General features: G+C 39.7%; 1 protein-coding gene across 2 annotated transcripts in view; it reads right to left on the bottom strand.

Annotated features, from left to right (window-relative positions):
• Nucleotides 1-13,142, bottom strand: part of EPB41L4B (erythrocyte membrane protein band 4.1 like 4B) — a 247,617-nt gene that overhangs the window by 124,535 nt on the left and 109,940 nt on the right. For both annotated transcript variants that reach the window (XM_036738343.1, XM_036738338.1), the window contains exon 7: nt 11,042-11,162. In XM_036738343.1, coding sequence (XP_036594238.1) covers nt 11,042-11,162 — 121 coding nt within the window. The remainder of the gene's footprint in view (nt 1-11,041; nt 11,163-13,142) is intronic.

Below are 13,142 nucleotides of genomic sequence, written 5' to 3'. Positions count from 1 at the left end.
ATGCCTCATCCTAGTATGGAGTTGACCCTGGGCTCTTGAAGGCTAAGCCAGCCAAGTTCATGCTTTGGCAAGTCCTCTCAAACTGGAAAGGCCTTGAGTGCTGGCCCAGTGGCCAATGATGTATCTGTTATCGGAAGAAGGCCAAACTAAAACTGGAAAGGCTCATCCCCAGAGAGCTGGCTCCTAAGGGATCATTTTTGGGGGTGTGTGTGTGAGGGGGCTCATGGTAACTCACGAAAACTATCCACTAAAGCAGGAAGGGCGGGTAATGTTCACCAATACAGGCAGTACTAACATGGATAAAATCACGGATTTTATCAAAATCTTAATCATAAACTATAAATATTGAAGTCTTAGGTAGGATATAACCTCTTGTGATAAAAACCTTGATGCTAGGTGCCGCAGTAGATAGAGTGTGGACACTAAAGTCAGGAAGACTCCTCTTTCTGAGTTCAAATTTAGCTTTACTTACTAGCTGTGTGACCCTGGGCAAGTCACTTAACCCTGTTTGCCTCAGTTTCCTCATCTCTAAAATGAGCTAGAGGAGGAAATGGCAAACCACTCTGGTATCTTTGCCAAGAAAACCCCAAATGGTGTCACGAAAAGCTGGACAAGGCTGAAAATGACTTAACAATAATGATAAAAACTGGGGTTGTTTTCAAACATAGCGCTATCAAAGACTAACAATAGTATAGATCCTAATCATTCATTTCTGGATTATTACAGACACAAAAATTTCCTACATGGATGCTGTGCTTCTAATCCTCTCCATGGTCTACCCTAATTAATATATTGTAACCATAATCGTCTTCAAGTGCCACTTGGATCCCCCCAGAAAAATAATTTTATATTTATTTGGCTCACATAAAATTCATACTTTTTAGTTGTACTCGAAGGCTCTTTCTTCTCATTTTTCTCTAGGAAAAATGCTACACTCACTCCAGCCAAGCAAACATCTTTTCTTTCCTTTTCTCATCAATGAGCCTGAAATACCCTCTTCCTCCTTCTCTGCCAAATTTCTTCAGCAAAATTCAAAACTGACTTTCACAAACTAAATCCAATAAACATTTATTAAGCACCTACTGTGTGCCAGATACTGTCCTAAGTGCTTTCACAAATAAAATCTCATTTGATCCTTAAAACAACCTGGTGAGATAGTGCTATTGTTATCCCCATGTTACAGTTGGGGAAACTGTGGGAACAGAGGCTACAGTACTTGCCTCAAGGTCACACAGCAAGTAAATGCCTGAGGCTGGATTCGAACTCAAGTCTTCTTGACTCCAGCCCCAGCAGTCTATCCGCTGGACTGCTGGTTGCCTCTAACAGGACCAGGAAGGTCCCTAAGAAAGGAACTTTAGACATCATATAATACAACTTCCAAATGAAGAAACTGAGTCCTGGAAAAGTGAAGTTGTCTGATCACACAGGTTGTAATGTAGCAATCAATTGATCAACAAGCAACCATTAATTAAGTGCTTTTTATGAGCCAGATAGCGCTATGCATTGGGGATAAAAAGACAAAAAGGGAATAGTTCTTGTGTTTAAGAGTCTGTATTTTAACAGGGGAGATGATCTATCTGTGGCCCTGCAAGACAAGTGATTTCTTCAGAGTGGAAGGTACATTTTAAGGGATAATGGGCAGAGCAGGATACTGAAGGCCCAGGTGATGTGAAGCTTATGGAAAAAGCACAGAAAATGGGATTTTTAGTCAGGGCTAGCCATGCCACTCGTTAGCTGCATGACTCTGGGCATAGCATTAACCTGTTTCCTAATTTGTAAAATGAGGTAGCTGGGCTAAATCATTTCTAAAGTTCCAAAGCTTAAAATTCTACAATTCCATTTGGTATATATTTTCTATTTATCTGAATGTATGTTATATCCCCTTCCCCATCCCAAGGAACAAAAGGAAATAATTATTATTTATGCTATTGTTTATAAAGGAAATGATAAAATAAAAAATAAAGGAAACAATAACTATTAAGCACCTACTATGTGCCAAGCACTGTGCTCAGTATTGTACAAATACCTAATTTGATCCTCCCAACCACTGTGGGAACTACGTGCTATGATCATTCTCATTTTACAGATGATAGCACTAATAACAATAATTAACAGTTATAAAGTCCCTACTATGTGCCAGACACTGTGCTCAGTATTGTACAAATACCTGATTTGATTCTCCCAACCACTGTGGGAAGTATGCACTATTATCATTCTCATTTTACAGATAACACTAATAATGATAACTAACAGTTATAAAGTCCCTACTATGTGCCAGACACTGTGCTCAGTATTGTACAAATACCTGATTTGATTCTCCCAACCACTGTGGGAAGTATGCACTATTATCATTCTCATTTTACAGATGATAGCACTAATAATGATAACTAGCAGTTATAAAGTCCCTACTATGTGCCAAACACTGTGCTCAGTATTGTACAAATACCTGATTTGATTCTCCCAACCACTGTGGGAAATACGTGCTATTATCATTCTCATTTTACAGATAACACTAATAATGATAACTAATAGTTATAAAGTCCCTACTATGTGCCAAACACTGTGCTCAGTATTGTACAAATATCTAATTTGATTCTCCCAACAACCCTGGAAAGTACACTCCCATTGTATAGATAAAAACAAGAATGATAATAGCTAACATTTATATAGTCCCCACTATGTGCCACGCACTGTGCTAAGGGCTTTACAATCATTATCTCACTCATTCCTCACAACAACCCTGGAAGGTCAGTGCTACTATTATCTCCTTCTTGCAGATGAAGAAACTAAAGCAAGCAGGGGCTAAGTGACTTGCCCAGGGTCACACAGCTTGTACATGTCTAAGGCCGTATTTGAGCTTGAATCTTCCTGACTCCAGGCCCAGTGCTCTCTCTGCTTTGCCTCCCAGTTGCCTCAGAATGTACCTTCCTGAGAGCTGGATCTGTTTTTGTCCTTCTACCCTTAGTGTCTAGCGGTGAATTCAGGAAATGCTTGGTGCACATACATGTACACACACACACCTTTGCAAATGGTATAACACAATGACACTATGTTATCTCTATAACCTACTCCTATGATTTCATCAACTTAGCTGGGGATTAACACCCCCCTAAACTCTTCTGCAAATTATGAGTGAATGAAAAATCATTTATTAAATGCTGATTAAGTACCAAGCACTCTTCTAATTGCTAGAGACCCAAATACAAAAACAAAACAATCCCTATCCTCAAAGAGTTTACATTCTAATGGGGAGATAACAGATGTGGTTAGTGGTAGCCAGGGAAAGGAATTATGATCTGGGAAACCAGAAACATGGTTAAATAATAGGACTGTCAAAGGACACACCTTTTCCAGAAACAATCCAACTATAATTCTCAAGAGTTAAGAGTGGGGTGGAGTGTAGAGGCTAGTACTACTCAGTGCCTCCCAGGCATGGTCCAGCAGCAGCAGGAATGGAGCCAGGAATAAGTTTAGTCTGCATGGTCCCCAAGACTGCCAGAACCCAGTGGCTTAGCTCCTCCCAGGTCTGGAATCTGGTGCAGACTCAGAGCGTTGCCTGAGGCACGGAGATGTTGATTGGTGGCCTGATGGTTGTTTAAGAAAGAGAACTTGGAAGATAGAGCATAACATGGCTTGTTCTCCACCTAAGGTACCAAGCTACCTCATCCCTCACCACCTCCTACATACATATCTATTACTCATATAAAATAAAGGGTTAGAGAAGTTTTACCAATCTTTTATCTCAAACTTTGGGGCAATGGTTTACGCACAGAAATGTGACTGGGGTACCTTCCTGCTACATCAAGATGGCTCACCTAATATGCAGGCATGATGACCAAAGCAAAAATAATCCTTTGAAGGGCTGAGCCTGCAGATGTAATGTTACATCAGTAATTGTCATGTGGTCCTCGAAGAGAGGTTGGGATATAGCGCTAGCCCCTCAAGATGAACAAACCATAGTCTTTCACAATCTAGGCCACAGCCAGACAGAGAAACCTAAGCTAGATAGAACATTGGTTTGGCTCAGCTTCGCATCAATTAGGTTCTAAGGAATGAGGAAGCTGTTGCAATATTCCACACTGGCCCTATTCCACTACCCCAACAATCTTGTTGTTGGTTGTTGCTAGGAGCAGTTTCAGAACAGAGGGTGTATCTTGGTCAGAGATCACAGAGATTGGTAAGGGAAGAGAATAACCAGTTGGACTTTTAGAGAAAGAGGCCCCAGAGCCAGCATAAGTATTTTGATTTACTCTGGATAATCAAAAAGCCTTTGTCATTTTCACATGGTTGACTTGGGCATGGAACAAGCTCAGTTGTCAAAGATGCAAAATACATTTAAACATTCAGCTCTAAATCTATGATCCAGCATTTAGTACAGTGCCTGGCACACAGTAGGTACTTAATATGTGTTTATTGATGGACTGATTATTGATTGATCCTATGATTTGAAAGGTCCAAGCCTCTGAAATGGAGGAATTAAACATGAGTGACCGATATTAACTTCTATAGAGATCATGGGAAAACAACAAATAGTGCTTACTCCAAAGTCAATAAAGGAGGGAAATGTTTCACTTTGTGTGTTTGTGTTTGTGTGTGTGTAGGTATTTCTTTATTTAGTATTCAATTTTTCCCCAGTCATATGTGAAAACAATTTTTAACATTTGTTTTTAAAACTTTGCGTTCCGAATTCTCTCCCTTCCTCTCCCCACCCCATTGAGAAGGCAAGCAATTCCATGTAGGTTACACATGTGTAGTCATACAAAACATATCCATAATAGTCATGTTGTAAAAGAAAGCATCAACAAAAAAACTCAAGAAAAATAAAGAAAGTAAAAAAAAGTACGCTTCAATCTGTATTCAGACACCATCAGTTCTTTCTCTGGAGATGGATAGCATTTTCCATCCTAAGTCCTTCAGAGTTGTTCTGGACCGTTGTATTGCTGAGAATAGCTAAGTCATTCATAGCAGATCATCTTACAACATTGCTGCTACTTTGTACCCAGTACATTTCACTTGGCATCAATCCGCCCATGCAAGTCTTTTCAGGTTTTTCTGAGAGCATCCCGTTCATCATTTCTTAAAGTACAACAGTATTACATTATAACTATATACCACAACTTGTTCAGCCATTGCCCAATTTTACAATTAGTTATTAATTCAGGTGGGACTTTTTTTTTTCTTTTTACTGTTTCCTCTTTTAGAATGCTAAAGTAATCAAGTGCCTTTGATTAAGTCTTACTAGGTGCAAAGCCCCAGGCCCACACCCTTTTCCTAACTAGGTGTTAAGACTCAGGCCCACAACCTTTTGCTGATTAGATGTGAGACCTCTGAGCCCTAAGAAGGGCATATAAACTCAGAGGTTAGCATTTTGTTTGGGGCTCTCACTCACTGGAAGAGTGTTGGTGTAGAGACTCTGGGTAGCCACTAGAGCCCCCCAGCCTTGAAGAAACCCAGAAGTTGATGCTTCTCTGCTGGGTACTATGTATTGTTATAGATAGACTGGTTTGTGTTATTTGCTCTGTTTATAGAATATATGTTCGTAACTTCTGTTTGTATTTGCTCTGAAGTTCAGGGGACCAATTTTTTTCCCCCTGAATGAAGTGAATGATATATGTATATTTGATTAAAGTGAGATTGTAAACCCCTTAAAGTTGCTTTCCTTAGAAAAGCAGATCAAAGGACCTGTGTTGGCAGCTCTTCTGTGTGCTGGTGTTATTGGTCTTACACAGCCAACAGCAACTGCTAGCCACATTGTTGGGCATCAACTCAATTTCTAACTCTTTACCCCCAGAAAAGAGCTGCTATAAATACTTTTGTACATATAGGTTCTTTTCCTTTTTTTTTTTTTAATCTTGGGATACAGACCTAGCAGTGGTATTGCTAGGTCAAAGGGTATGGTTTTATAGCCCTTTGGGCATAGTTCCAACTTGCTTTACAGAATGGTTGAATTATTTCAAAACTCTGCCGACAGTACACTGATGTCTCATTTTTCCCATATCCCCTCCAACATGTCATTTATCTTTTCTGTCCTATTAGCCAATCTAATAGATATGAGGTAGTACATTTCAGAATTGTTTTAATTTCCATTTCTCCAATCAATAATAAGTTAGAACACTGTTTCATATGGCTATAGATAGCTTTAATTACTGGGCAGGTAGGTGGCGCAATGAGTAGAGCACCAGCCCTGGAGTCAGGAGGACCTGAGTTCAAATTTGGCCTCATACACTTGACATACTTACTAGCTGTGTGACCCTGGGCAAGTCATTTAACCCCAATTGTCCTACCTTCCCCCCTCCAAAAAAAAATACTCCATCTGAAAACTGATTTTATCTTTTGATCATATATCAATTGGGGAATGGCTCTTATTTTTATAAATGTCACACAGTTCTCTATACGTTAGAGAAATGAGGCCATTATCTGTGAAACTTGCTTCAAAAATTTTCTCAGTTACTATTGCTAACTGTATTTCCCTCCATCCTATTCCCTCTACCCCCTTCTATTCTATTCTCTCTCTCCTTTCACCCTGTCCCTCCTCAAAAGTGTTTTGCTTCTGACTACCCCTTCCCCCAATCTGTTTCACTTTTTATCAATTCTAAATTATTGCCACCAAGTAAAGCCCTTTTCTTAATAAGACTAAAGATCTAAGGAGCCAAGGGCATCATTCAATAGACTACTGGCCATATGAAGTTGACTAACCATAATGAAAAACTGAATTTTTGAAAAAGTATAACACATAATCAGTCAGTAAGAAGGCAGGGCTTGGCATGCAGGAGAATAATAAAAGATATAGCTAAGACAAAAGAAGTAAATTCATCTCAGACCGGGAATTCTCCTGCAAAATGGGTAAGTTTAAGGAATAAAATGGCAGCTACTCTCTGTGCATTTTGCCAGGATATCTAGCATGATTTACATGACAGAGTCTTAGTTTGATCTCTGAACCTTAATTTCTTCATTTAAAAATGAAGGCATTTTAAGTTGTAAGAACAGTAAATCAACAGATGTTAGCAGTAGCCCTAACAGACATAAGCTGCTCTCCCATTTTGATATTTTGGTAGGAACTATCTAACAGCAAGGACAGCTAGGTGGCACAGTAGATAGAGCACTGGGCTTGGAATCAGGAAGACTCATCTTCATGAGGTCAAATCTGGCTTCCTAGCTGTGTGACCTTGGGGAGGTCACTTAACCCTGTTTGCCTCAGTTCCTTATCTGTAAAATGAGCTGGAGAAGGAAACAGCAAACCACTTCAGTATCTTTGCCAAGGAAAACCCTAAAATGGGGTCACAAAGAGTCAGACATGACTGAAATCTAATAGCAAAAAGAACTTAAGCCTCCAGGCTGGTAGCCCTAAACTAGCCCTTTGAAAAATTCATTGTGGCTATAAAGCTGAATGTGCTAGAAAAATAAAGGGGAGATCTCCATGGTGACTCTGGGGAGCCTACCTGGATAGGATTCCTTGTGTTTGAGTTTCCTTGTGCTGTGTATTTTTGGGGGAAGTCCTGTACATTGTAGGCACAAGATAAATCAAAGGATGAGGCGATAATGATTCTGTGTAGCAAGGTCAATGGTTGCCATAACCTTGTCAAGGCATTCTGAACCTGTCCCTACGCCCTTCATTGCACCAATGTCAGAGGTAATGGAACCCTGGCAATAGAGTTACTGAACAAAGAGATACTAGATCAGTCATTTCAAACTTCAAGAGAAAAGAAGGCCACTAAATGAGGATCCCTGTGAGCAACATATTCACTTGGAAAACCCTACTAGAAGAAACCATGTTATAAATTCTACTGCATCTTTATTTATGTTAAATATTCCCCAATTACATTTTAATCTGGTTCCTGCCACAGTCAGGAGTGCTGAAGACATGTGGATTAGAGGATCTCCAGGGTTCCTGCTCTAGTTCTGACTTTCTATATAGTTACTGAAGAGATACTTTTTTAAAAAATGCTAACAATTATCTCTTCTGCATCTTTATATGACAATTTAAAATGCTGAAAAAATTTGACATGCTTTTAAAAGTTAAGGGAAAAAACTACTCCTCAAAAAGTTCGTTTTAAAAAAAAAATGACTCCCAATTGACATTCTGAAGATGATTTTGTTAGATTTGCATTTTTGGAGCCTGAGCTTCAAGACTGCATGTTAGGGTGACTGGGGTAATTTGGGGTGAGGATTGTTTCTAGGTTGTCCACTCTAGCCTTTTGCTGCATCTGGCCTAGAGAATTCCAAGGCAGACAAATGGGTCCCAGGCCACTTTCACAACCAAGGAGCCCCATCTCCACCTTGGAGCCCTTGGCCCTTCAAGAGAGCTGAGAAACAACTGGATTCATTAAAGATCGAATCTCTTAGCTTTTCAGGCCAGTCTAGGATAGATTAAATCTTCCATGTTCCTCACCATCAACATTCCCCGAGGCATCCTGCCCCACAACCTGCATCCCAAGAAGAGAGAGATAAGCACTTGGAGAGGTTCTGGGATGCATGAGGGCTTGACCCAAGGAACAGGATATCCTCAGGTTTTACTGGTGTGTTCCCAAATGTGAGCTTAGTGCAACGGTCATCCCTATAAACAGGGGGCAGCTAAAAGGAGAAGCACAGGTAAGCAGTTGATAGAAAACTGCCCAGAATAATAACTCATATTTATATTGTATCTTAAGGCTTACACAGCCCTTTGGGATAGGTAGTGTTAGTATTATCATCCACATTTTATATCAAAGGGAACTAAAGTCTAACAACTACTGAGAGGTAGAAGAGGTTAAATTTGAACCTTCATCTCCTGGCTCCAGTTCTAGCACTCCTTTCATTACATCACATGGCCTCTCTATAGGTTACAATCAACTCTCCTCTATCCAGAAGATTGTTAATAAATTTATCAAATTATTAATAATAAATAACTAATATAATAAACTAATTATATAATATACAAAATATAAAGAAATAATTTATAAATAAAATATAAAATATTATATAAAAGTAATTATATAAAATAAATTAATATAATTAATATATTAATAAACAAATTTCCAGTTACACATAGAGAAAAGGCAATTACTCCATTAGGTCTCTGTTGTCATAGAGAAGATTGGTTTTATTATCCAGATAAAGAACTGATGGACTCTGAATGAAGATCGAAGCATATTTTTTTCCATTTACTTTATTCTTTCTTGTGGTCTTTTAGCTTTTGATCTGTTTTTTCTCTCACAACTGTGACTAATATAGAAATATTTTTCATGATAGTACATGCATAAAGTATATCAAACTGCCTACCATTTTCAGAAGGGGGGGTGGGAGGGAGGGAGAAAAATTTGGAATTCAAAATCTTATAAAAATGAATGCTAAAAATTTTCTTGACATGTAACTGAGGGGAAAATACAATTAAAAAAAGAAGATTGGTTTTCACTCTTTTCTTTCAACAAGGATTTAGTGAGCACATCCCAGCAGCTGCACAAGATGCCCTTTGAAGGCAAACTAATGAAACCAATCCCAGAGATGTCAACCAGTAGGTGAGATACCACTCTACCACACAGAATGTACCTATCAGTAAAAATAGAGAGAAAAGAATCAGTTCTGCTTCAGGCTGAACCCAGGTGTCAGCATAAAAATTCTACTCCCAAAATGCAGTGGAGAATAAGGGAGGTGGATGAAGGAGATGACCAGCTTCCAGGTCCTCAAGTCAGACATTTATCATATGATTGTATTGTTTATGTATATTTGTGCACGTGTGTGCGCACGCGCACGTGTGTGTGTGTGTGTGTATGTGAATTCCCAGATCAATGAAAGGGCCATTTGGAAAACTGAATTTCTTCATTGAGTGTATCTCATATAATTAAAGAAAGAACAGTCTTATCCCTAGGCTAGAATAAAAATGAAGCTTTTAAAGCTGAGATTAGGAATGTTTTGTAAGCTCCTAAAGCTTTATCAATCACCCAGTCAAGGAACAAGTATTTACAGAGCATTTACTATATTTACAATATTATATTAGACACCATTGAAGAAATCCCTGTCTTTAAGGGGGTATTCAAGGTATTTAGAGTTTTCTTGGGTATAACACTAGCACAGGTGAAAACAAATTTGAAAGTACAATAAGACACTGTATAATTAATTCTGATACTGTGTAGTACAGAAGTTTTAGTTATTTAAGCCAAAGTCAGAGCGAACCGCGGACCCGAGTAGTCAAGGAGGCCTTGGAAGAGACGGAACTTGAGATAAGCTCTGAAAGACAAGGGAAGCAAACAGAGCATTCCAAGCGGGACAAACAGCATGAGCGAGGGGAGAATGTACAAGGAGTATGTGGGGACAGTGAGGAGAGTAGAGCAAGGGAGTAGTTAAGAAATAATCCTGCACAGACAGGGTAGCGTCAGGTCATGAAAAGCTTTGAAAGCTAGGCAGAGGAGTTTAGAATGAACGTGACTGGTGATCGGAAAACAGCTCTATGATCTCAAGCAGAGGGATGATATGAGGCAAGCAGGCTTGGAGGTTTGATCTGGTGGCAAGGTCACAAGATGGAGAGAAGAGGGTCAGGGAAAGCAGCCCAGAAGGATGCTGCAGTGACGTCTAGGTGTGAGACGATGAGAGCCTGGATTATGGCGTAGTGGTCATGGGAGTGGAGAATAACAAATATGAGACATGTTTGAAGAGAAAAAAAAAAGAATTTGATGACAGACTGGATCTAGGGGATGAAGAATCAAAGATGATGCCAAGGTTTCTAGCATGAGAAACTAAAAGAAAGAATAGTGGTATCAGGGACAAAAATGGTGGAGTTTGGAAGGAGGGTTGGATAGGGAAGAGATAACGAATTTGGAATTGAATGTGGGGAATTTCAAGCAATGGAACACCATCCAAATGGAAATTGCTTTGAAGGTAGCTGGAGATGCAGGACTGCAGAAGGATTGAAAGGTCAGGGATACAGATGCAGACACAGACTTGGATTTACAGGCACAGCTGGTCTTACTTTTGGAGGAAAAAAAAACTTTCATATACTTACGTCCACTTAAAAAAAAAAGTTATTTCTTAGACTGTGACTGAATACTAGACTCCAGCATAAAGGTACCTGCACTCTTTCCATTTTTGGAAGATATCAAACTCCATTGCCTCAGTCTGATTTGGAATAAATCGGAACTCAGACACTAGTTCAGGCGTGTGTTCCGGAAGTTCACACTCCCCAAGTTCCGCTGTAATTTTTCAAAGGGAAGAAAAAAAAAGAGAAAGATAACATTTAACAAGTTCGGTTACTATGATGACAAACTCCAAAGATATTTCACATGAATAAATTTGCTGGGCGCCATTTTAAAACATTATGTAACTTCATTGGGATAAAATTTAATTTGTGAGCTTCACAAGTACCCGCATGCATACCTTAGAGTCCACAATAAATCTCAGAGATGGACACCGTTTTATTGACCTGAAACTGTCACCAAGAGCGTGTGCATACATGCACACACACACACACACACACACACACACTTCCTCCACTCCCAATCTTCTATACCATGCAAATTCACCTTGGATTACATTTTCCCTTAGTGGAACAAAGTGGTATTATAAAAAACCACTGAACTTGAAATTGGAAGACGGGTTCAAGTCCTATCTTTGACACACATTACCTGTGTGACCTTGGGCAAGGCACTTGACCTCTGTGAGATTCAGTTTTCCTCACGTGTAAAATAGGGATTTTAATATGTTGCTACCTTGTTGGGTTGATTTGATAATTCAGTGAGACAGAATAAGTAAAGTAATATAGAAATTCAAAGCCATTACTTACAGTAATACACTTCAAGGTACATTATCAGTATTCAACTGAAATGCCAACTGCTCACTAATATGTTTTAATATGTTATAAAATATGGGCCAGGGCCAGGATTTCTGCTTATAGCCCTATTAAAAATTGGTAAAGAATTTGGTGCATTTAGAAACTGGCAGAAAAAATAAAATGTCATGACAGGCTGTGGAGTGGGAGAGAAGGCCAGGGACAGTCTGATGCTGCAGTAACTCGGGCAGATGGCCCAGGAGTGGATGAAGCAGAGGATGGGGTGATAACGGGTCATGCAGCACCTGGAGGAAAAAGGAGGCGGGATCACTGCAAGAACAGATGCTACAGGCACAAACCTGTGGGAGTGGGAAAAGGCAAAGCTCGGCACTGAATCTACTTGGCTCCAGTGGAAGAGGAGGGTGAGTATCAGCGGCCAGTTATAAATGGGAACCTAGAAGCAAAAAGCCATCAGGAAGAAGCTGAAAAGTAGAACAAGACAGTCGACGGTAGGCTTGGAAAGCAAGCTAAGCATGGGGAGGGGGGAGGGATTATTTTGTTTATTCTGCCTCCCTTTCAAGGTTAAAGGAGGGGGAAAGAACCAGAGGAAGAGAGGGTAATTAATACCTATGCAGCTTTGGAGGGCTGAGGAAGACAATGGGCCTCTTAACAGAGAGGAGCTCTTAGGAAGACTGATTCAAAAGGGAGGAGAGCAACAGAAGGCTAGGTAGGAGGGTCTCTGGTTACTGTTTTAATCAGGATAAATAATCTAAGGAACATACCTCTGATAATCTATTATCTCTTGAAATGAGGAGCATGGCATAAGCTGCGTTTAAGGAGAAAAACTGGATTATGTATTCATTTGATGTTGAAAATGTAAGAGAAGAAAAAGGGTCAGGATGGTAGGAATAACCTCAAGGTTGATTCTATTAAGCAGGCCAAGGGTGGATTCCCCTGTATATTCTTTTCAGGAATGAAACAGGAGATAAGAGGGACTTTGTGATTTGATACATAAGACTCTGTGTTGTGTTAACAATCCTTACAAGCGTAGGAAACCATTTAGGGGATTGGCTTGTGGGTATAAGAATGTGAAAATGATACTACTAGAAAAGGAAGAGGAAGTTAACCAGCTGCTAGTTACCTTTCACTTAAAGATAGAGGATGATTAGAGTTAACATAAGTACAGTGAAGATATGAGCATGCAGCACCATGGCCATTTCCAATGGGCTACACTGGCTTAGCAAAGGACATCTGCTTTGAAACAACACAGAAATCCCTTTCTGGTTTCTGTGAACTTGACATATGAGATGATATGAGCCAGCCCAGGCTATATGCATAGGGATGGGCCCACATTCTGGGTCATTGCTAAAGGACATGCATGACCCTGTGATAGGGATGGCTACGT

This window comes from Trichosurus vulpecula, chromosome 1, assembly GCF_011100635.1.
Source record: "Trichosurus vulpecula isolate mTriVul1 chromosome 1, mTriVul1.pri, whole genome shotgun sequence".
Taxonomy (NCBI): Eukaryota; Metazoa; Chordata; class Mammalia; order Diprotodontia; family Phalangeridae; genus Trichosurus; species Trichosurus vulpecula.
Note: the sequence above shows the minus strand (reverse complement) of the source record. Positions and strands in the feature narration are given on the sequence as shown.